General features: G+C 40.0%; 1 protein-coding gene across 3 annotated transcripts in view; it reads left to right on the top strand.

Moving 5' to 3' along the window:
* The window catches only part of PARG (poly(ADP-ribose) glycohydrolase), a 98,816-nt gene extending 75,108 nt beyond the window's left edge, over positions 1 to 23,708 (top strand). For all 3 annotated transcript variants that reach the window (XM_080926856.1, XM_080926855.1, XM_080926857.1), the window contains exons 14-18: positions 959 to 1,037; positions 3,734 to 3,842; positions 11,994 to 12,099; positions 21,827 to 21,955; positions 22,713 to 23,708. In XM_080926856.1, coding sequence (XP_080782982.1) covers positions 959 to 1,037; positions 3,734 to 3,842; positions 11,994 to 12,099; positions 21,827 to 21,955; positions 22,713 to 22,867 — 578 coding nt within the window. In that variant the 3' untranslated portion in view covers positions 22,868 to 23,708. The remainder of the gene's footprint in view (positions 1 to 958; positions 1,038 to 3,733; positions 3,843 to 11,993; positions 12,100 to 21,826; positions 21,956 to 22,712) is intronic.
* Positions 23,709 to 26,085: the final 2,377 nt, after the last annotated feature.

Below are 26,085 nucleotides of genomic sequence, written 5' to 3'. Positions count from 1 at the left end.
TCCAGTAACTATTGAACTAAGTTCAGCACTCCGGGTTTTGTTTTATTTTGTTACTCTCCTTTTTTCTTGGCTGGCCATGAAGTCATGGCACAATCACACCCAGTTTAATTACTATTTTTAAAACATATGTTGCTGTACCTGTATCCCTAGATACTTAAGAGGCTGATGTGTAAGGATCACTTGACCTCATGAGTTTAAGTCAGTCTGGGTAGTACAGCAGTACTCTGGGTCAGGAACACGGGTTAAGAGGTACTGTTTGGAACTGGGATTGTTGTTGGTATTGAGATGAATATAGAGATCAAGAATTAACCTTGTAATAATATGGAGCTTTCTGGAATGCTCTATTTCTCTATTTATTTGTCTCTCTTAGTCTTCTACATCTGTTGCTCAATTTGCTTAGGTGATTGATATTTTTGTTGCTGTGTTAATAGATGTTTGGTATTTTGTTTTCTCACTGTCTGCTGTTAATATACAGAGACATCTTTGACTTAACTCTTATTTATGAGTTTTTCTTATCCTCACCCCACTCTTAGCAACTCTTTGGGATTTGCTGTATAAACAATGATGACATCTACAAGACAGTTTTACATTTTATTTTATTTTTATGATATTTTCTGTTGGAGTTAAGCCCAGCATTCTGTTCATACTATTCCATGGAGCTACTTTCCCAACCCTGCTTATCTCTTCCCATTCTTTTTGTCTTTTATTTCTTTTTTTGCATTATGGCAGCAGGGATCCTACTGTATTCTTCAGGTACAGTGCTGGGTAGAAGTCATAAGAATGAGTCTCCACCTGGTCTATGTAGTGAGTTACAGGACAGCTAGGACTATGTAGAGAGAACCTGTCTTGGGAGGGTTGGGGAAAGAAAGCAAGAGAATAGTACTCTCACCTTGTTGATCACCTTAGGTAGAATGCTTTGAGTCTGAAGTCAGTGGTGTTAATAGACGTTTTGTTTCAGGTACTGAACAGTACAGTGAATACACGGGCTATGCTGAAACTTATCGTTGGGCCCGGAGCCATGAAGATGGGAGTGAAAAGTGAGTGTTTCTGATGTTAGTGTGGCCGAAACTAAAGGAGCATGTGCTTTCTCCTGCACTCTGCCCCTTTCCGAAATTTATTGTTTTGTTTTCTATTTAAAATTCTATTTTCATATACTATATTTTGATCATATTCTTTTCCTTTCACCAAATCTTAGATCCTCCACCTCCCAACCCACCCAATTTCAAGTTCAGTACTCCCACACAACAAAAAGCCCACAAAACCAAGAACAAAACCATGAAGTCCATTTTTTACTTGTCAGCTATTACTGAGCATAGGGCCTAGAGCTTGTCTTGAAGAGTGGCTGACACACCTGGTAACACTCCATTGAGAAAACAGATTTACCCGTTCCCGGCAGACATCAGCAGCAAAGAGCTTCTTGATTAAGGCTGGAACTTTGTGTCTGCCTCCCCTTCTCACTGCTGGGATTTTGTTTGGCTTAACCTTGTATATGTCTTATGCATGTTGTCACAGTCTCTTTGAGTTCGTTTTATCTAGAAAAACTGTTTCCTTGGAACAGGAAATTCCTGTGGTTTTTAGAATTTTTCCAGCTTTTCTTCCATGTAGATCCATCAGACTTGAGAGGGATTTCATGATGGCATCCAATTTGGGACTGAATGTTACAATGTTTCTTACTTACTGCACATTGTCTAGTTGGGGGTTTCTATGTTAATTACCAACCACTGAAAGAGGAGGCTTCTCTGAATAAGGTTGAACAATGCACCGATCTATGGGTATAGTAATGTGTCATTAGGAGTTATTTTATTACTGTGTTCCCTTAGCAGAATAGTAAGGGTGAAGCTTCTAGCTGGGCACCAGCCCTGTTTCTCCATGCTCGATGATGTAAGTAAATGCTGTCTTCAGCAACAGGCTCTTCAGGTTGTGGAGAGTAATCTGTAGCCTTAGCAATAGCCTAAGGTGTTCGGGAGGAATCTGTGGGACACTTTTGGCCAATAACTCCACAAGCTCTAATCTGTTTTTCCTAGCACTGGAGGTTTTACTTGGTGGCATAAGATATCTAGTGGGGTCGTTGTCTCCATTATGTGGTGACTCCATTTAAATTATTTTTAAAGTCAGTATCCCAGATTTTTGGAAGTCAAAACAGTATTGTCATGTTTCACATGTCAAAGAGAAGAATAAAAATCCAAAGTTTGAGGCAAAAGCCATCAGGACATTGTAGTGCAGCTCTTACCTCTGAGCTATGGAGGTTAACTTACAAGTCCAAACTTAGACTGAGTTTAAATTAGAGTTTAGAGCCTTTGACCAGCTTATTTAGCTATGCTTAACTTACTGTGTTATCAGCTACATGGGGGGATAGTATGTGGCCAAGTTCAAAGCCTGTGAGAATATTGCCGCTTCTGTCTGTCCCCTCCTTCTGGAAATAGACTTCTATGGTAGCATCCTTGCTTATTCACTAAATGATACTTTAAAAAACCTACTTTGCCAGGTGGGAAGAGAAATTACTCTGTGCTTCACTTTGTAATGAAAAAGGCATTCTGGCTAAAGGAGTCAGTTCTGTCTGTATTATAGTCTGACTATTTGTGAGGTCAAGTCCAAGCTATGATTTTTTTTATTTTATAAAATATGTTGTTCTTGTTGGTCTCTGTTGGTGTGATAAAAGAAAAAAAAAAAAAAAACCAAAAAAAAAAAAAAAGAAAAGAAACATGACAGACAAACTTGGGGAAGGAAGGATTTATTTGTTTTACAGTTCTTGGCCCATCATCATAGGAAGTTAAGGCCAGAACTTGAGGCAAGAGCTAAGGTAACTAAAAGACCACAGCAGTCCTGCTTACTGGCATGCTCACCTACCGTCCTTATTCAGCTCAGGACCACCTCCCCACCGATGACATTGCTCACCAGGAAACCCAGTGAGGAAGGCCACTCTTGCCAGGTGTGTCGGGTTGGTAACTGAAGCTGGCTCTGACACGAGTGCTTGTAATCAAACAGTTATCTCTGTGGATCCTTATCCCATAATCACCCAGACTGGCAGAGAGAGTTGGTGTTTGTTTGTTTTGTTTTTAATCTTCAGTATCAAATCTTTCTTGGCTACCAATGCATACAAGCTGATTAATGAATGGGTGATCTATTTGGAAATGTACGGATTTCCAAACTCATTAGCTCATATAGTCCTTCATATTTCTGTAGACATCACATCTTGTCTGCTTTTGTGTCTGGATCATTTTAAAGATACAGTGTGTAGCTGATAGTAGCACAGTAAGTAGAAGCATAGACTGAACGTTATATATTACTTTGTAATACTTGATTCTCATGATTATATTCTGTGCAGTATTAGGTAATGTTATATGCCAGTGATTTAGAACAGATCTCTGAAAAAGACAGAGTAAATACCATGTCTGTGGTATTCAGAGGAAAACAAAGACCAAGATTCCTTTTGATTACTCCAAAATCCTTTAGCCTCTGAGGCTCGTTGTAAATGATGTACTTGTCTACAATATACTGTCTCATGCTGTCTCTCGGTTTTCATCTTACCCCTCAGCAGTCTGCAGTACACACACCTCTGATCTAAGACTATAATGCTTTCCTGTCCACCTGCTTTTCTGGGCCCTGTGGTTATGATTTCTTTGTTTTTGATATTTTAATGCTGCCAAAATGCAGACAGCATAACTCCTGCCAGGGTCTTACCTAAAGGCTTCTACATGTTCCATATCTTTGTTCCCTTTCTGTCCCATCACAGGGACGAGTGGCAGCGTCGCTGCACGGAGATTGTCGCCATTGATGCACTTCACTTCCGACGCTACCTCGATCAGTTTGTGCCTGAGAAAGTGAGACGTGAGCTTAACAAGGCCAGTAACCTTGTTTCTGAGTTCATCCGGCAGCTGCCATGTATTCACTGCCATTTTATTAATGCTGAAATTAATGCTTTCTGGTAATTCTTACAGTGTCAGTACGTTTGCCCAGAGCTCCCTGACTTAATGGTTCTGTCGGCTTGTACAAGATGTACTTTCCATTTTGTAATTGTTTGATTACTGGCCAGAGAGAATATTGCTTGATGTCAAACCTGCCCATGCACTTATCTCATTGGGTATTTTAGTGGCTTTGGAACATTATCATTATAAAACTATATAGAAAGGAATGAGGGGTGGGGGTAGATCTGTCACATGACATGGCATTTTCTCTATATGGTGTTCTGATACCAGGATAAAAAGAAAACTTAAAAGACCCCAAAAATTATGTTTCAATATTGAAAAGAAAGCATGTTATTTACTGACTTATAATCTGACATATTTATGATACGATATGATGTGTCTACGATGCATAGTTCTGCCTAATCATATTCTTTCTTTTGCAATCTCAAAAGTGACCTGTACCTCTGGTCTGTCCAAATCCTCACTACTATGAGCTATAATATATTCCCTTGTGAAATTGAGAGTTGATTCTATTCTGTAGATTTGGAACCTCAACAAAGCAGCAAAGATGTTCTTTGGTTTTCCAAATTACTCTCTCGGCTCTGCGAACCATCGTTTAACTCCTGCCAGTATGATTTGACTAGAATATTACTTATTAAGGTAACAAGCCTTGTGGTTGTGCCTGGTTGTAGCTGCAGGTATCTGCAAAGAAACCTCTGACAGTGACTGCAGCCCGGGTAGAAAAGCAAATCACAAAAGGTTTTTCCAGCCCTTAGAGTTTAGTAGGTTTTTAAACATGATATTTTTATTTCCTAGACCATTTAAGCAGCTAATTCATTGATAAACTTGTTTTCTAATATATAATTTATTAGGTTATTTGAATATTTAGTGTTCTCAACTGAATCTCTTAAAGTGTTTCAGTAGAATGCTGTCACCAAAGGTAGACCGTATAATAGATGTTGTTTTTGAGAATTCTTTAAAGCAGTTCCTCTCACAACTATCCAGAAAGACTTTTCTTGTGTGTGTTCGCAGCTCTACACTACTCACTCTGTGCATTATGGTCTGGCTGGTCCAGAGGTTTTTATTTTATAAGTGGCTGCGAACATTTTAAATGCTCTGGTTGGTGATGCAGTTGGATGGTAGGGTGCTTACTTAGCATGTGTGAGGCCCTGGGTTACATCCCCTGCACTTGAAACAAACAACAGCAGCAACAACAAAAACAGATAAATATAATGTTTTCATTGTTACAAATTTCAACCTGAAGCAATTGCCTTTGAGTTCAAGATGTTTTAGGATAGAATGTGTCAAGACAGGTTGATCTTCAAATTCTCATCAGGTATTCCTTACATAAGCATGTCTATGGACCCTTGTTACATGGTTTTTGAAACTAAAAGGTATTTGTTTAAGCAGCTGTTTTGAAAAAAATATATGAAAAAAGGTAAAATAAAATGTGCTTAGTTGGTTGCATAGCATATTAACATAAGTTGAAAGTGTTTCATTTTTATGGCTGAAGCTTATCTTCTCATATATACTTTCCTGCAGGGGACCAGAACATTCACTTTTAAAGGAAGTATTGGGGCCAGTAAAATGGCTCAGTGAATAAAAGCACTTACCGCTAACCCTGATCTCCTAAATTCGATCTTCAGGACCTAGACCCTACATGGTGGAAAGAGAAAACCTCTTTGAAATTGTCTTCTACCTTCTACGTGTACAAGACAGACAGACACACACACAAATACACACATACACACAGTGGCAGGGATGGAATAAATGCCATTTTTAAAGAAATAAATCAATAATTATGATATTTTAATGCAATCCTTGAGCATAAACAAGTCTTAAAATTCCTTATGGTTAATTGATTTGTATCACTAACTTTTAGTTTATTGTCCCAGAGACATGAGGAATGTTTCATATATAGAATATATATGTATATGTATATATGTGTATATGTATATATGTATATGTATACACATATATGTATATATGTGTGTATAGTACTATATATAGATGAATAGGTTGGGAATACATATTTCCAACACTGAAAACATTTATCTATAAAACAGTGGTTCTCAACCTTACTAAAGTTCTGACCCTTCAGTTCATGTTTTGGTGGCCTCCAACTATAAAATTATTTTGTTGCTACTTTATAACTATAATCTTGCTACTGCTATGAATTGTAATGTTAATATCTGATCTGCCATCCCTGTGAAAGGGTCACATGACCCACAAAGGGTCACAGCCCACAGGGTAAGAACCACTGCTACAGAATATAAAGTACTTACTGACTTTATGTACAAAGAATGAGTCTTGAAATAGCCTAGCAGGTGGGGGAATTTTATTTCATTCAGGTCAGTTTGGCTGGTACACTGCCTGTCTTATGGAAGTATCTCAGGAGGAGTTTCAGATGACTTGGTCAATGATTAGCATTAATTAGGTATTTTAGAAATTATTTAAGTGCATCATCCCAGAACATCACCAATAACTACTTTCTAGATACTTTTAAATACTAAATAAAGTTTAGTAAGTCCAGTGCCCAAGCATAGAAGACAACAGATGACACAGCTACACTGTCTGTTGAGAACAGTGACAGGGTTTTGTATTTGTTTCCCACCTACCAATATTTATGTTAATGTGAAGGATTCTTTTTACTCAACTGCAAGTATGATTGTTTTTTGATTACTGTACCTAACAATGGGGAAGGTAACAAAATGGTCACTTCTACTATACTAGGCAATCCACTTAGCACTTGAAATGTAGTGTCAGAGGTTGCTTTCTTCTCCTGGCATCTGTTGCTATGGACACAGGTTGTCCTTGAACTCCCAGTGGCCTTCCATTCTTCTGGACATCCTGCTTCCATCCTGTGTGGCCTGCTTTAATCCAAACCACTCCAAAAGACAAGAGACACTGTCTGTACCTTTCTCTAGCTAGAGGTAGACGAAATAGTAAACACTGGGTGACTCACACTGCCCAAAGCTGAACAGTGCCCAAGGGCTTAAACCAGATTCTCCTGATTTCTGCTTGCTTTTTTGTCTTTTCTCTGTTCTGCTGACTTCTTTCCTCCCCTCTCCCATGCACCTTTTTCCTTCTTTGTCTCTTGGTGCTAGGGAGAATTCAGGCCTTAGCCTGGCCTGGGCAGGCTCTCATCACCAGCCTAGACCTCAAGTCTTCAGATCACATTTTTTTTAAATGTAGATTTTTCCACACAAAAAGTAGTCACCAGGTCTGAACTTGTGGACTGTCCTTATTTAGTTTTCCCAATGTTCCTTTATGTCTCATTTATTTTTAAGAGAAATTCAAAGTTGCCTTCCAACATATTTATCAAATTCCTTTGAGACCAAACAAAAACAAAACAAAACCAAACCCTGCAGATTTAATGCAGCTGATCCTTTTGTAAACTGATATTGAGAGAGCGCCTGGCTCAGAGCCTGTCACATGGAAAGCCAATTGATAAACGCATGTTTCTGTTTTCTTTTTCTTTCTTTTTTAAGACAGGGTTTTATATGGCTCAGGCTAGCCTGGAAATTCTTCTGCCTTTGCCTTCTGAGTGCTGGGATAACAGCCTTGTGCTACAATACCTGAGTTAGATGCATGTCTCTCACTCACTGCTATATTCACAAAATGTACTCTTTCAGAGAAGAATTGTTTTTGTAACTCTTGCTGAAAAAGAAAAAAGCAGCAAATGATTTTATTAAATGTCATTTTTACATCTTAATTTTTAAAAATTTACATTTGTTTGTGTTTGTTTGTGTTACATGTGGTGGGACGTGTGTGGCACAGTGCGTTGGCTGAGGTCGTAGACACCATACAGATCCCAGGAATTGAGCTCTTTCTATGTAACAAGCCCCTTGATGCACTAAGTCACTTCACCAAGCCAGCATCTTAATCTTAAAATCTAATGCAGGGCCAATTAAAGTTTAAAAAAAGAAAGAGAAAAGGAAAAAAAGAAAGAACTGATACAGGGACTACAGAGACGACTGTGTAGGCAAAGTGCTAACAAACATGAGGCCTGAGTTTACATTCCCAGTACCTACATAAAACTCTATAAAAGCTGACACTTGCCTATAACCCTAATAATAGGGAGGCAGAGACAAATGAGTCCCTGGGGCTTACTGGGTAGCCATTCAAGCTGAAAAAAACAAGCTCTATGGTCAATGAGACACCATGTGTCAAAAAATACCTAGTGGTACCTCAGGCCTACACACATAGGCACACCCACTTTAAAAAAAAAAAAAATCAGATTACTTTGGGCTTCCTCAGTTAAATTCTTTCCTTATTTACACTTAACATATTAAACAGATTTATAAATTTTAGAACAAGCATCAAGAGTCACATAGAAGGGAAGTACAAGTTGGAGGAAATAATGTATTATGTTTCAGTATGTTTTATAAGACATCTTAGATCCTAGTGATAATGTGCATAATTTTTTTACATACTATATCCAAGGTAGGTGGGAGAGTCATAGTTTTCTAATTGAAACAATAAAACCTAAGACCATACATGGTGTGCACCTTAGCTTCGGCATCCTGTTTGCCATTAGGCATTGGTGAGGAGAGGACAACTGAAATAGAAATCCTCTGGAAGAGGTCACACTACATAGGTTCCACCTATCCTGTTAGACCTGCATCAGGACCCAAAGTAGAGCTGTTCTGTAAAAGCAGGAATCAGTCTCACCTGATCAAATGGGTGCTGGGAAGCCGTTTCTAATTCTGGGGCAAATCAGCTAGGTGACAGTTTAGACACTGGTGTTGGAAAGATTTGTGATTTCAGCTTGTAAAAGTGGCAGGTATCTCTGCAAAGGAAGAATGAGATGCTGGTGAAATGTCATATTTGTCTTCTTAGACTTGGTTAGGTGAGGTTACACTATGAATATATTTCCTGGAGCCATCTGGGATAGAAGCTGAACCAAGTTGATTGTAGCTGTTTGCTATTTTATTGAGTTTTGTTTGGATCCAGATTTGGAGTAGGGTTATTATTAAATCAAAGCTTAATAGCAAAACCAATCAGTACTTTCTACTGGTATTTTTCAGAAGTTTAATATCTGATTGTTTATAATCTTAGGGTATGTGACACATTTTTTTCTGGAGTATTAGTTCAAATGTATCATTTTAAAGAGGTTTTCCTTTAACTTTCTCAACACATAGAACCAGAAAAACATGTCTGGTTCATTTTTTTTTTTTAATTTTACAAGTAAGAAAACTGAACAACTATCTTCTTTCATTTTATGTTCATTTAAAAATACCAGAAATCAGACTATTGAGATTGCTCATAAGGTAAAGACACCACCAATCTCAATGGCCTGACTTGGGTCCCTAAAATCCACAGGGTAGAACAAGTGAACTGTTGGGTTTCAGTTTCTTACATAAGGGCTCATGTACGCAGGCTCCTTCAAGACAAATTTAGCTTGATTTCGAAGTTGTGTGCTTTCCTAGAGTCTAAGAACTCTGCTTAACTAAAGACCTTCAAGATCTTGTAGGATGGTATCACCTACAAACGACATCCTTCTGTGTTTTCCATTCGAGTTGAGTATCCATTTTGAGTTTGTTGTATTTACTGAGCAAAGTAAAAATGGGTTTGAGTAAGTTTTGTTTTGTGGGGGAGATGTGTTCAGTATGGCCACATTGGGAAGAGGACCAAATAGGGTCCTGACATGAGATTTAGCTTTAAATAGAGGGCACTGGGGTACAAGTAAACAGACCTGGTCCAACCCATCATTGACCTATTATTGACTTGGCTTATCTGTCCTTTAGAGTAGTCCAGTGAATTGTTAGAATTGTGTGAATTGCTTTTCCTTCTGGAAGCCAAGTTCCTCCATTAGGAGCAGCAGGGCTTCAGCCCTTTCCTTCTATAAACATGAGATGCCAGGAAAATTTGTAAGTCTTCTGGGTTCTGTTGTTTCAATATTCTAATGACCAAAAGGAAAAACACAACTGTCTGTGTCTTAGTTTGGGTTTTATTGCTGTGAACAGACACCAGGGCCAATGCAAGTTTTATAAAGGACAACATTTAATTGGGGCTGGCTTACAGGTTCAGAGGTTCAGTCCAGTGTCATCAAGGTAAAAACATGGTAGCATCCAGGCAGACATGGTGCAGGAGAAACTGAGAGTTCTCCATCTTCATCCAAAGGAAGCCAGGAACATACTGAGCATCCTCAGGCAGCTAGCTAGGAGTAGTGTCTCCAAGCCCACCCACAGAGTAACACACTTCCTCCAACAAGGCCACACCTTCTAATAGTGCCACTCCCTGGGCCAAGCATATGTGAATCATCATAGTCTGTCTCCAGATCATCCTCCTGCCAGGATGATTACAATAGAGGGGAGGAGACTGAAGCCATTCTGATAATATAAGGCATAAACATAAGTGTGGGAGGCTGAGAACCCCTTTTTGTGTCGCATGTTAGGAAAATGGGACAGGAGACAGTTTCAGAGTTAAATTTATTCAGAGGGTTATTCTTCATATTCATATAATGCATGTCAGAGTCTTCATCTTTTAAGAACCTGCCAAAAAACAAATAGAGATCTCTCTTATTGTTGACCAGAAAGGGATTTTCAGAACCTCAGTGCATCTGATTATGCAGGTAATTTGTGAGTACTTCTAAAAGTTCTGCACCCTGGTATTAAATAATGGTTTAGCAACAGATTATAACTAATATCTATCAGGATTTGTAGTCTAGGAGGGAGTAGAAATAGCCTTCTTAATTCACCCAGACAGTGTACAAACTGTATTTTTATACCTTCATGGAGAATTCAGAGAACAACTTACTATATAGTTCTGCATGTGGGGCTTTGCTGACACATCTTTCTTTGTACTTGCTTTTTCTGTAGGAATATTTGCCACAGATCGTCCTTTTAGTTTGGTTTAGTATATTTTTGTCTTTGTTCGATACCTGAGACAACCTAGAAGAGATTTACTTTGCTGTTACATTGAACCTCTTTAACTTGTCTGATAGTTTCACAAAGTTAAGAACCCTTAAAAGGGGCTGGAGAGATGGCTAAGTGGGTAAGAGCACTGACTGCTCTTCCAGAGGTTCTGAGTTCAATTCACAGCAACCACATAGTGGCTCACAACCATCTGTGATGAGATCTGATGCCCTCTTCTGGTGTGTCTGAAGGGAGTGACATTGTATTCACATACATAAGATAGATAGATGGATGGATGGATGGATGGATGGATGGATGGATGGATGGATGGATGGATGGATGGATGGATGGATGGATAGATATAGGTTTTTTTTTAAGCCTTAAAAGGCAAGAAGACTGACTTGGCTGATAGCAAAGGAATGAAAATCAGAAACTTTCAGACCTTTTAAACTAGGGCGCTCTGTGTCAAATGAGCTTTTCATTTAGTTACTAGTTAGTCAACATCCTTAGGATATGTGGTACTTGTCTGGGGTTGCTAGCAAATTCTTAAATATGCTAGCTTAGAACAGGGCTATGAAATTGGAGACTAGGACTGAGAGAGGTCTTAAAGGCGATTTTGTTCTCTGTACTCAAGAGCCAGACAGAGAAGAAGTAGGTGGGGGTGGGGCACAGAGTTCAGTGACAGTCTACACTAAGATTTTGTTACAGAATATAAAAATACCTTTTAAATCTATAGTTCCTGGTCTACCCGGGGTCTCATTTAACTGAGTGTAGGAAGGTGGTGGGGGGAGGGATCTGATGCTTCAAGCATAGTACAGCACTGGAGTCAGTCTGACTACATGAAAGTAGGAGACACTGGTCAGAAGTCTAGAGGCAGGTAGGCGCTGGTGCTTTGTTGATAGCTTTAGTTCCTACCCTTTGTCACAGGTCCTGAAGTCTGTTTAGTTGCCTTATTTCTGTTCATTTCAACTGCTAGAGAAACTAAGAGTTGTCTTGGTTTGAGGGATCCGACGTGCCCAATATCAGAGCAGTTACAGCCAAACAGAGCTTGAAGTTTTCGCTCCTTACTCATTCCCACCTCTTACTTCTATTCTCTTTTTCCCTTTTATTTTGAATAAAAGAAAAGAAAAATGAGAATGAGAACAACACTTGACAGTGGCTTCTGCTCGCCATCAGCCAGTGGGTGCTGTTCGAGTCTGCTCACTGTGCTGTGCTATGTCTCCTACAGGCTTACTGTGGATTCCTTCGTCCTGGAGTTCCTTCTGAGAATCTGTCTGCAGTGGCCACAGGAAACTGGGGCTGTGGTGCCTTTGGGGGTGATGCTAGATTAAAAGGTAAGTCGGTCACTGTAGGGAAAGGTAGTAGCTTGCTGACTGGGAGTGAGAGGGTTGGAGAGAGAAGTTAGTCAGCCCAGTTTCTAATGTTGTGTCATAAAAGACTAAAAATCCAAGGGTGTAAAAACATTTGACACTTTTTTTTATGGCTGTGTTTGGAGGAATTCTTATTCAGTTACTATTTCCATGCAGAGGTTGCTTATCTCTTTGATTAACCAGATCCTACAGTATTTATTTTGGTTTAAGGGATTCGATCTGCCCAATGTACAAAGGTCAGTGGGAAGGAAAATTGTAAAACCAACTCAGATGTTTCAAACCAAAGTACTTTGCTCATGGGAGAGTTGTTTATGGGCTTTGCTATTCACCGAGCTCATTCATTCACTCACTAAACAGATGGGCCATCTGCTGTGCTGTGGGCTCTGAGAATCTGAGGTAAATAAGATGTGGTTCCGCTCTTGACAGCCACAGCCCAGTATAAGAAAGAAAGGCCTAGGCAAATGCAGCACACACTCTCTAGTGCTGTGATAAATACAGTGCCGTGGGAGAATGGCCTGGGGGAGCTGCACGGATGGCACAGACCAGGAGGCATTACAATACCCACTGCTTTATTGCATCCCAACCAGTCTGACAGAAACTAGAGGTACCACAGACAGTTCTGGCTCTTAACTTCCAGGAGTGAGTACACATTAGGGGATAGTCCTTAACTTGACTGCCATTACTCCAGACTATAGCCACAAGGCTCAGAGGGGCCCCAAGCCAACTGCATTTTGCCTGCTGACCCCTTCAAGTTTGAAAATTCACCAGACTAACTCATAGAATTCTTAAGTTTCATACTTTGAGAAAACACAATACACTTCTGATAAAGCCTGAAAGACAACTGGGAGATAGCTGCGACAGCCTCTCTCAATAGTGTCAGATCACCAGCCTCTCCTAATAGTGTCAAATCACTAACCTCTCTCAATAGTCAGATCACCAACCTCTGTTGCAGTAAATATTAAAAAATATAATAAATACTTTTCTCTTTACGAGCCCTGAGGTCTCACTCCTCAGGCCCGACCCTGATATGGAGCACCAAGCACCTCTGGAGCCCAACTTGTCCTCGAAACTCCCTTCCCTGGCGGTTTTCTACCACCTGTTCTCTGCCTTCGTCCCGGGGTGTTTCTCTACCCCAAAATCCCACATAAATACAACTCTACAGCCCGATAGCTTTCTGTACAGGTTTATATGTTTAACTCTCAATCCACAAACCCTCTACACAACAAGATTACATCAAATAGACAAAGATACAAACTGCCCTTCTATATGAGATCTTAGACCTGTAAAATCCTTAAGGCTCATAGCTATTTAATGCCAATTAATATCACCTGGGTCTAGCTGGTTATTGGGAAACTCCATGCTGCCACGACCTTCACCCTCTGACCTCCTCAGCCCTCTCTACTTCCCTCACCCCGCCCAGTCACTGGCTTTCCTTTATTTTACTAATTAAAATGGGAAGGTTCAGATGAAGTCACCTCTTGAGTAGGCTGACTGGGCAGCCCTTCTTGGAGAAGTGGAATTAACAATTAAAATACAAACAGCTTCAGGACAATCTACAAACCTCTCTCAATAGTGTCAGATCACTAACCTCTCTCAGTAGTGTTAGAGCACCTCTCCTTATACTTCCACATCACAATCCATTCTTGAAGGAAGTCGGGATGTGGACCTCATTGGGAACCTGGAGGCAGGAACTGATGCAGAGGCCATGGAAGACTGCTGCTCACTGGCTTGTTTTCCCATAGTTCGCTCAGCCTGATTTCTTACAACTTCCAGGTGTCCAGGACTGGTGCTGCCCACCATGAGCTGGGCCCTCCCACACCAATCTCCTTTTTTTTTTTTTTTTTTTTTTAATGCCCCACAGACTTGCCCAGGACCCCATTTGGTGGAAGCATTTTCTCAAAGAAGGGGTTCCCTTTTCTCTTGACTCTAGCTTGTGTCAAGTTGCCAAAAAACTAATCATGGCAGTTGGGGTTATCTGAATCATCTCATTAGTGCAACAAACTAAGACTAAAGCAGTCCTGACTCAGTGCTCCCTCCAGGAACACAGTGCTAAGAGCCCGGGAGGTGCCTGGGGACAGGAAGAGCAGCCCCAGCACACAAAGGCAAGTAACTGTCCTTGACAGCCACCAGGCATAGATGAAAGCCAGCGTATTAGGAATAAAACAAGCGAGTCTGTCATTGTGGCATCATCCCCATAATGAAAGCTTGTTATTTTCATAAAAGTGACATACTCACTCTTCTGAACCCAGAACAGTACCTTCAAGTATGTAAAGTAAACATCACCTAAATTTGATGGTAACATTGAATATCTTTGTGAAAAAATTCTGTGTAGTCATTTGACATGAATGCATTCACACCATAATTCCATCCCATAGCCCCTTTTTAAAACCTTCACTCCAATAGTTCTCAACACTAAAAAAATAGATTTATTACCAATTATTTTAATAGCTACATATTATTCTGTTCTGTGTACATATATATCACAGTTCAGAGATTCTCTACTTGGTACAGTTGGTTCATCTGCCTATTTGCTTTCAGTTGCATATAATACCTTCTTAGGCTATATGAGTACTTTATATTTCATCCTGATGTAGATTGTCTCCTGAAGGTCTGTAGTATGAGCCTTGGGAAGGTGAAATATTATTACACAGTTTTGTTTGTTTTTGTGAATTGGTTTTTTATGTCTCCTTCCTGTATGTTCTTGAGATAGTTGTTCTTTCTCTGATCAGTAATAATTCCTGTACATTAAAAAATATTAAGTGTTCAGTAGCTTGTGTTACAGGCACTTTTGTTCAGTTTTGGCTTTTTTTCATTTTAGCCTTTTGGTTAAATGCCATATTGAGTTCATTTTTATGTGTCCACGTTTTTTACGTTTTTGTAGCGTCTTTAAAATAACCTTTCTTGTCCCCATTTTAAAGACTACTGTATTTCATTCAGGTTCAAAATAAAAACTGCCTGATACATTTTTTTTGAAGTTTGAAAGTCTACCAAAAAAGGAATTTGTGAAACTTATTTTATGAAATTCTTTATTGTCTTGAATTTGTTTGAGGAAACCTGTTTTTCACTCTGGAACTATTGATCTTATGACAGATACTTTCTTTCTTTTTTTTTTTTTTTTTTCTGTTTTTCTTTTAAGTAAAACAAATGACTAGATTCATGTCATCAATCCAAAAGCCTGGTCTGCCATAGACCGTGGCCGTGTGTGCTGGACAGCGGGAACCCTTTACGAGTGTGCCCATTTGTCTCCTTTTCCTCGTGGCTTAGACTCCATCAGGGCGCTGTTGTCAAGTTTCCCTGTGTGACTCATTTTCTCTGCTTCCAAGATTTAGACTTGGCAGTTACTCTGACTCCCCCCGTGCGCTTGGTTGACTAGGCAGTAGATTACTGGTCACTGAAGCATTGGTTTCCTATACCATGAGTTTGTTTAGGGTTGTTTTCTGGCTGTGCTAAGGGTCAAGCCCAAGGCCTTTTGCATATTAGGTAAGTTCCATACCACTGCTTGTACTTTGATACAAAAAAGATGCATTTATGAAATAAAATATTATACATTAAACCATTACAGAAATCAAAGAATAAAGATATTTTGTCTGCTTTAAGAGTTTATTTTAGTTTCTTTGTATGACTTAATTATTGCAGGTATATTGGCACTTGAATAGGTGTCTCTGAAGGGTATAGAATTTACTCCATGCCCAACAGATTCTTTCAATGAAACACTCGTCCTTGTTTTGTTTTTGTTTTTGTTTTTTTCTGCTTCCTTCATGAAAATCCTGTTTCAGGTTTCTTGTCAGTGTCTCCGTACACTTCCTTCCTTGTTTATTTTTCACTGTCTCCATAAGGTATGGACTTGCTTATGAGAGATTATGCCATTGCTAGCTTAGTATACTAGCAAGTGTCTTGGTGCCATAGTCTGCTTCATGTCTTTTCTGTCCCAGAGCCTTGCCTAGTAAGGGAGTCACAGATGAGATGTGTACCAGCATCTCCGTGCAGCTACTGACTACGCTGAGACATTGCACATTCTTTTCTAACCATGGGTGTGCCTGACGAGCTCCTCCCATACCTCCCATGTCCTGCACACACATATGTGAGGTTCTCTGTGGGGACTGGTGTGTACACGAGTAGCTGGCTGAAGAAGAAAAGTCTAATACAGGTTATCCCTTCCACCAGAAATGAAGGAAGAGTCTTCCCATTTGAGTGTGGGCCTTTCTTTTCACCTAGAAGGAGCTATTAATTAATGTGTCTAAGGAAGGCCTCATGGAATTGACCTTATAAATGATTAGATCCTGGACCAGCTTCTCCATCTCTGAAACATGCATATTGATTCCCCCTGTGGGTACTCAGTGTGACAGCCACATCCTCTTGTTTTCATCATTGTACCTGTATGGCAGGAACCAGAATTACATGGTTACAGGCTTAACAAGCTTTGCAACTGAGTGGTGCAAGGTTAAAAGGATTCCATGGGATTTTTAAAAATCCCATAGAAATACTCCTAATTAGACCAACTTGGATACCATTCCATCCATGAGACCAAATGAACATACCCAATAAACATTAGGTATATCTTTCACTAACTGAGATTTCCTTTGGGTCCCTTGACATATAAAGTGAAAGATTGGTGAAATTCAGAACATTATTATACATTTATTTTTCCATTTGGCCATCCTTATGTCCATTAAATCAAACCTAGATAATGTATTTACTAATTTCTTTGCTATTTTTAAATCAAGATGGATAAACACAAGTCACGTATGAAGGGACATATCAGCCTTTGGTCCCAGTACTCTGACACATATGATGCATGAATCAGCAAACCTAGGATACATAGAACATGTCTCAAAAAAATGCTTAACACCAGAAAAAATGATTAATCAAGAATGGTAATGGGATAGTACCAATGAGTCATTTTCTGCCATGCTGTGGTTGACTTGAACTGGTAACCCTTTTTTAAGATTGATTGATTGATTGATTGATTGATTGATTGATTGATTATATAAGTACACTATAGCTGTCTTCAGACACACCAGAAGAGGGTATCAGATCTCATTACAGATGGTTGTGAGCCACCATGTGGTTGCTGGGATTTGAACTCAGGACCTCTGGAAGAGCAGTCGGTGCTCTTAATCACTGGGCCATTGTGGAAATTATGGTTGTAAACATTGGGAAAGGGTGAATCTTTGAAAGTAGACAGATCATCTCAGATACCAGATCACCTTGACACTTTGCTTCCTCTGCAGGAATAGATCACATTTCCCTTTTTTTCTTAGCTTCCCATGAGTAAGAACACACAGAACAGTTCTGCACTGTTCTTTTTGTATTCTAGTGTTCTGTATGATGGTGTAAAGTCAAGGATATGTGGAGTGTTTGTCATCAGTACCTATAAGATGCTGCTGTATTTCTGGATCTGACAAATGGTTGCATGCTTTGTTTCATAGCCTCCAAGTTGGTAGAGATCAGTCAAGTGTCAGAATCGCCACATTTTCTATTCTTATTTGCATAACTATTCTTTGTTTGTAACCTTCCTGTGAGACTGGGAAGCCAAGATTTGTAGATATCTCACAAAGGAGCACAGCAGGTGAGGGTCAGAACTGACTAAGGTGACCCTGTCTTCCTCCAGAACACCAGAGGCTAGTTATCCTTATGTTCTTTGTTCTAGGAGATGTACATTAGTGGATCATCAGACTTGGCAACAAGTTAGTTACTTGCTGTATAATCACACAGCAACTTTTAGGAAGATGTTTTGTTTTTATAGGTGACATACTGAGGCATAGAGAGTGGGTAATCAGCCTAACATCTCAAGCCTTTAATGTGCACTGGATCTGGCTCTAAATATGAAAGCTGGCATTTCTGATGGTTATCTTGATGGGATTTAGGGTTACTATAAAACCAAACTTTTCGACATGTCTGTGATGGATTTCCAATGTAGGTTAATTAAGATGGGATGACTCACCCTAAATATGGACAGTACTGTCCAATGGCTACTTAGAGCACTAAAAAAGCAACTGAGCACCAGCACTCATCTCAGCTTCCTGCCTGAGGATCCACGGTGACCAGCTGCACCATGCTTTAGCTGCCACACCTTCCCTACCCTCTCTACTCTCCAGTGTGAGCCGAAAGAGACCCTTTTTTCCCTGAGCTGCTTTTGTCAGTAGTGAGGAAAGTAATACAACATTGCAGGGAGAGTGAAGAAATCTATATAAAACATGAGCAGACTGTACATGTGGAGTTAGTGATGCCTGTAGTCAGGGGAAGGGCAAGTCAAGACTAAGAGAGTTGGCCTACACACCATGTGTGTATTTTGGAGTTTACAAGCAGAGCTGGAGACCGTCAGTGCAACCAAGGGTGTGCGAGCACTCAGAAGTCTGAGTTCACTGGGAAGACAAGGGCAGTGCTTTCACATCTCTCCTGTTTGAGCCGTATTGCCAGGATACACTCAGATAACGCAAATAATAACTCGTTGTCCTTGGACAATTATTTAGCCCTTCTCGAAATGGCAGTAATGCTAGTTATCTTGTTCTGGTTCTGTAAAAATTAAACGAGCCTATTAGAGTTCAAGCCCCGTGTTAGCAGATACTACTAATATTACATGGGGAAGGCCTCAGACACCAACTGTGATACGAGATTTCATTATCTGGCACCCCCTTTTGGTGAGACAGGGTCTCTCTATGTAGTAGTAGATGTCTAGGAACTCAGTGTGCAGGCCAGGCTGGCCTTGAACCTACAGAGATACATCTGGCTCTCCCTCCGTAGTGCTGGGATTAACAACAGTGCCACCACACTCAGTCCTGTCATGTCTGCTTCATTCATTTTCTGTAACAGGACACAGAAAATTGCGTTTTCAGGTTATTCATATTTGTTTGTGTTTTCCTCATGGTGTGACATGGTTGCCAAAAAGAAAATTAAAACCAAGCTCCCTACAGGTTAATTTAAGTGATTGGTTTGGCACCTATATATGCTTGAGCTAGAATTGTACGCTTTTATATCAGACTTGGCATCTGTCCACATATCCCATTAAATTTATTCTCATCTAACTTTTGATGCAAGAGAGTTCACTTAAAACATGAGGCTTAATTCTATAGCTTTACCAAGACCTTGGAGATGTCATAGACAGTAGGTGCTATAGATAGTGACATTTAAAATACTTGAGAGATGCTGTCAGGAGTATTAGCTGCTCTTCCCGAGGACCTGGGTTCAGTTCCCAACACCCACATGACAGCTCACTGCTGTCTGTAACTCCAGTTCCAGGGGATCCAACACCCTCACACAGACAAAATACCAATGCACAGAAGAAGAAAAAAAAAAGAAAATTAAAATGCTTTGTCAATGACTCAGTAATGTATTTAAGGTCAAGATTAATGTATTTTCCTGAAAATTTCATTTGTGTAGTTACAATCTTAACACCTGATGCAGACAGAAAAATGATGACAGTAATTATGGAATCCTAACTGGAAGTTTCTAGGGATCATCTGGTGCAAATCTGTTGTGTAGCTGAGAAAAACGAGGCCAAGAACAAAGCAAGTGGCTAAATAGAGCTAGTAGAGGGTGGGGATTGGCTTGGACCCCTCATCTCTGTCTTCCTGACCCAGCATAGGCCTGTGCAGCGGGACAGCCAGGACAGAAAGACCGACCAACAGCCCCATTCCTTTCCTTTCTGTTCCTTTCCTAGTATTTCAAGCCAACTTTTCATTCGCTTTAAAAGGTAAAGCATAATACGTTTTGGTAAAGGACAATTCATTTGGAAGATGGCAATTCATTATTTTCCATTTTTATATGCTCTTTAAGGTTAATTAGGAACCTTTCAAAGCCTTGTGTTCTGAAGTTTTAATGTATGCATAAGTTGGTTGAGCAATTTTAATTAAATCTTACCTTTGCTTTGAAATTAGTTCCTTTCAACATTCTAAGATTAATGAGACCTAGTCATGGTATCTCCAAGGTTGTAGATAGCCAGTAAATATGGTCTAAACAACAGGATAGGACTTTGATGGTATTTTACAATCTCACATGCATTGTCAGAAATAATCATAAGTAGGCATGGTAGTATACTCAAGTAAGTTACTAAGGCAGGATTGTGAGTTCAAGACCAGCCTGAACCTACAAAGACCTTATTTTAAAAAAAAAAAAGGATATAAAAATAGTATACATTCCTTTGTATATGAATATGTATGCATTTTTATGCAGATGCATTTATTTTAAGTGTGTGTGTGTGTGTGTGTGTGTGTGTGTGTGTAGACTACATGTGGAGGGCAGAGAACAATTTGTGGGAATCTAGGTTTTGCTGCTACCATGTGGGTCTGGGGGCTGAATTTAGATGTCAGGCTTGGCAGCAAGTTCATTTAGCTACAGGACCAATGCATGCAAGCATCAGTTAGCATGCACTGTTTCCTTCTTTCTTAAATATAGCAGTGTGTATTTCCTAAGAAAAATATTTCATTATAATTATTAAATTCATACAGGTATATGGTTATGTTTATCTCTTCTTTCCTCTGCATCCTTATTATGCCAGATGACCAAATAGATAATAAATGTAGCCTTTTCTCCACGGGCAGAGTTCAGTACCGGATGCAGTTATGTGTGTTACCCTATTTGAGTCTGGAGTATTTCTGAAAGTGTTTTTGGACACTCACATGCTTGAAGTATATGAGTCTGGGATTGGGTTATGCCTCCTCAGACGACTGTAGCAGTGGAACTCTGTGGGGGCACTCGATTGGATACCGCTGACATCTTCATTATGATCACCCAGGAAGAGTGCTGCCAAGTGGCTCCACTCTATAGTACTGCAGTCTTTGTTAGCCTTTAATGGATCTATGAGAAGACACTGCAGAACAGACCTTCCCAGAGGTGGCACCCATTAACTCTTGCAGTTGTAGCTTCTGCCCTATTTCAGTAATGTTACAGGTATTTGTTTAGATGTGTAAAATCCTTATGTACTCTTAAAGATCCTAACTGTAGAAAGATCCTTCGTCATGTTTTAACTGCATTCCCACCTTCTGTTTTACAAGGTAGAACATACCTAGTATAAGGGCATTAGTTGTTGCCAAGTTCAGGTTCATATTCAAAATAAATATTTCTGTTGAGATAAGGATTGAAAAGAAACTTAATTTCTAGAAACATATTTCAGGTTCGGAGATTTATAGTTTTGATTGGAGGTGAGTAGTGATCAGTTGTCTTTCTGTCCTAACACTCCAGGGTTACTCATCCAGCATCTTTAGTAACACTGGCTCCCTGTGGCAGGACAGGGATGTGTGAATGTTGGGGGACACAGGTGAGCTTAGCAGCTTATGTAGGGAATGCCTGTCAAGTCAGTGATAACAGCAGAACTTCCCAAAAGACCAGCGAGTATGTAATGAGACAAAATTATTAAATAGAGCAAACAAATAATTCAAGATTAATAAAAGTAATTATATATGCTACTTTGATGCCTTGGTTGCTGCTTCAGTGAACTTCATTTCTCTGGTCCAGAGAAGTAACTGTGAAAATGCTGCAGTAGAATTTATTCTCCAAACCATACCTGACGAATCAGAGACTGAAGGGTCTGTGTCACTGTCTACTCACCATGCCTAATAACATATGCATTGGGTTCGTAAATCTTTGACCTAGGACAAGGCTGTGTCATCCCTGCCTCTGTAGCTGGATGAAAGAGCTGCCAGTGTGCTGCCAGCAAGTGCCGTGATGTAGCTGTCTGTTCTCTTTGTTGCAGCCTTAATACAGATGCTGGCAGCTGCTGCGGCCGAACGCGATGTGGTTTATTTCACCTTTGGGGACTCAGAATTGATGAGAGACATTTACAGCATGCACACTTTCCTTACTGAGAGGAAACTGAGTGTTGGTGAGTAGGTGTCTAGATGGATGTGTACCATCCAGGAGGAGCATTTGCTAAGTCTGGATGGATCATAGTAAGAAAGGTTTATCTGGGGCAAGCAGAGCAACAGCGCACTTAAACAGGTTCTGCAGAGGTTTGTGTCTGTCTGTTTTCTTAGAGTGAGGCCTCTGCCCAGGCATGGTGGTATGTGCCTATAATTCCAGCCAGTTGGAGAATCATCAGTTTTAGGCCAGCCCAGGATAATAGCCCTGTCTCAACAACAAAAAAAAGTGAGGGTGGGAAGCTAGAATTAATGTTTATTTTCACTTTTATTGATACAAAAATCTAAAGGGGAATAGGGTATACAGAGTGTATATTTAAACCATTCATGAGAGGAAGATAAATTCAAACCTGACAGTCCCTAAGTCCTCAGTCTGTCGGATTTATGAGACTGTACTGTGCTCATCAAGTGTGTTGCTCCTGTGGGAGCTGAGTGTATAGCTGGGGTTGATGTGAATTCAGTTGACATGGACAGCCTACTGTACTCATAGCCTATGCTACTTTAAAGTGGTTTTTAAATGTTAAAGTTTATGTCAGGAAAGCCTTCTAGGTGTTAGAAATTCATATTGTAATTTCAGAAGCCAAATCTGAACCTACACTATTTAAAATAAAATAATTAAAATAACAAGTTTTTTTTAAGTTTTTCTATCATATATATATATGTGTGAGTGTGTGTTATCTGTATAACTTTATATGCAAATTGTTCTGGTCTTTTACTCTCTAGGAAAAGTGTACAAGTTATTGCTTAGATACTACAATGAAGAATGCAGAAACTGTTCCACCCCTGGACCAGACACCAAGCTTTACCCATTCATATACCATGCTGTCGAGTCAAGTTCAGAGACTACTGACCAGCCAGCACAGAAGACAGGCACCTGAGGAACCAAGTGAATAGGACTTCTCTTAGAGAGACATCCTGTTTGAAATGCGGGGTGTGACCTATGATCTAAATGTGATCTAAATGTGTATATAATCCACATTTGTAATCAAGGATGCAGTGTCTTCTATATATGCAGTTGTCACTTGTTCATCCTGATTGACATGGGCTTAGACATGGTTTCTTCCATTTTTCTTCCCCTCTGTCTTTATTCTTTTATTTTCCCTTTATTTTGCCAATCTGATTTCTTGGTAAAACCCAGGAAAGGTTTCACTCAGCTTTTAGGTCTTTCTCTTCCAGACTGATTTGGTGGTTAACAGATACCATCACTCCTGGAAGAAGTTAAAACCCAGAAATTGGAGTTTGCTACAGATTTGCCTGTGAGCTTCTCACTCCCAACCCTTGTTACGTTTACATTGTCTACATTTTGAATTTTGAAAGTTCAAGTTTTTCTTATGTCACTTAATGCCAATATCTTAGGCTAAAACTATTTTCTATTGAAGACAGACTAATTTCCAGTTTCTCTTTGAAACATCGATCCTATAAGCAATGGTTCTTTTGTCCTTTCCCCAGGACTATTTTAGAAGCTGACCAAGAGGAAAGAAAATGTAGAATAAAAGGATTTTCCTCATATGGTATAAAGAAACCAGGTTCAAGAGCTTTGGGGATTTTTTTTTTCTCAAGACTTGTTTTTTCTTTGCAATTGGGATTAATGTTTGTCTGTGGCACTTAAGGCATATTCATGTAACCAAAGGTCGGGGCTGGAAACTTCAAGCTGATTTGTACATATAGAAGTTTCTCTGGCAGTAAATATTAGAGTTAATAAATTTCATTAATAAATCATTTGTCAGAAACTCCCATATCATTCATATTTTATTTATACATATAAGCATGTACTCTCTAATTGTGTCTGCAGGAGTATGTAAAATCCACCAGCTGATGTTGGGGGACAATGAGGTATAGGCTTTTGAAGAGTCCGGTTTCAAATTTCTTACTCACACTTGTATTTTTAAAACCACCAACAAGGTAACCTATCATCAATGTCTTTATGGGGTTAGTCTGGGAACCAAAGCCAGTCTTACATTAGCTGATTAGAATGTAATCACGAAAACATCTTTTCAGATTTCTAAAGTAGTTTTAAACTGTTAAAGTTCTGGTTACAGTCTAGCTGTCAGGAAAAGCCAGTAAAGTCAGTCAGTCCTGTTACCAAGAAGCTTATGTTAGATGCTCTGAGCTCCTTTGCCAGCATTGGCAGAAAGAAAATGGGTCCCGGTCCACAGTCTTAACTCTTCTCTTTTGTACAAAACTCGGAGGATAATGAGCTTTGGCCCAAAGGCTACCACTTGTCATTGATGAAGCTCTTTCCTGCACAACTAAGACTTTTTTGATCAAATCCCAGATTTAGAGGAGTCTGGCCTTATCCCCACTGATACTCAAATCTCTTTCCCTTCCAGCTGTTCTATGCTTTGCTAACAGATCTATGGTTATATTTTATTTCCTTCTTTTTCTATCCCCACACCTCTCTCTTAGTCAAATGATGAAGCAAATAATTCTGGCAGAAATTACAGATCCAGGCTAAAGGACCACTGATACTCCAGAGTGCAGAAGGTTAGACCCAGCTCTCAGTCTGTGCAGAGTTAGTGACATGGTCATCTACTAGCTGCCTTTTATAGGGCCGCCAGGAGTGAAACCTGATGGGTTGTCTGTCAGTGTATCTCGATGTTAGGGTGTCCTGCTGAGCTCGGGTTAATGAAGCAGAGCTGACTGATGAGGGACAATCACATAGAGAACACTATTAACCTTGTCCTTAAAGAGCCTCTGCTTAAAGGGGTGGGGGGCATGTAGCTTATCTGTCCCGTGTAACACACCTTTGTATTCTCCTTCCTGTGGCTACTGTTTTATTTCATGTTTACTCCTTCCTCCTTTGATTTACCAAGTTAGAAATCTTACATTTTTGATAAAAGCCGCTTTTAATTTCTGTCTAACTCACCAACTTACAAAAGCAGTGCACAGTAACAGATAGAGCATCAACTCAGGAAAGTGTACTAACCCTGAACTGTGGGCTCTGAGCTGTCAGATGCAGCCATATCTGACAACAGAGCTAGTTTGTGTTTCATTCCACCCCACCCACATGCCTAAGGCTCACTTTAGGAAGCAGTTCCGGTTCCAGGTGTCTCCATGCCCATTAGGGCACATTGCATGGCTTCAGATGTTGGGATTTGGCACTGTGGCATGTCTGTGACCCTAAGGCTTTGGATTTGGGGCCAGTTCACATTTGGGGTTTTCACATGAAGGATGCTGGAACTGAATAGTTACTCTTTGCTATGGGTGAGTATTTGCACTGGGGTACATTCGGAGAATGTTCTCTGTTCTTGCTGTCTACAGTGACATCTGCATTCAGAGGTGAGCTTGACAAGGAGCTGTAACTAACCCCTGTGTTTACAGGGCCAGATATTTCTAATATGTAATGTTCTAGAAACCAGATGTCAAGTCCCACTCTAGAATACACTTTAAAGGCTAGGCTGTGGCAGAGCTAATGGTTTTGTGAAACCTTAACTAGAGGGGAGGTGGTACCTGTAGATTCTTACCTGCTTCCTCCTCTGTCCTTCAATATCTGCAACTTCACTCTGCCTTTTCTCTGATGCAAGAGAGAGCTTGTATCAGATACAGTTTAAAGAGGAAGCTCAGGAAGACTTGAACTCTGAAGCCTGTAGGCACCACACACCCCCAGGAGCTCACAATAACCCCATGGTTTTTGGAGGGAAGAGGCATTCCAGTGTGAGACTCAATAGACCAAACTACTCAAAGCCATTGTCTACCACTGTCTACTGCCCAGTATCCAAAGACCCTGAGGCCCAGTTCCCTAGATGCCACGGAATCTATGGAGTGGAGCCATCAGGTGGCAGGCTACTGGAACTGGTCAGAAGACCTGCATCTTTGTATCTAATAACTGGTTTTATTTTTCTGCCTGTTCATGTACACCTAATGTGTTATGAAGATACTACATTTGGGGAGCAGGCAAGGTCTTAGGAGTTTTGTAGAGACAGAGTAAGAAATTCTGACCCCTGTTTATCATGGCCGCTTTTCCCCTCAAATTATTATTTACTGTTAGAGATTGTGTGTGCATGTCTTGAAGATTGACTGAACTTTTTGCTTATCTTTGTGCGTGTATTAGCATAGATAGTGTCTTCCGGCTTCTATTCCTGCACAAACCTCATAA

The sequence above is a fragment of the Micromys minutus genome, assembly GCF_963924665.1.
Source record: "Micromys minutus genome assembly, chromosome: 12".
Lineage (NCBI taxonomy): Eukaryota > Metazoa > Chordata > Mammalia > Rodentia > Muridae > Micromys > Micromys minutus.
Note: the sequence above shows the minus strand (reverse complement) of the source record. Positions and strands in the feature narration are given on the sequence as shown.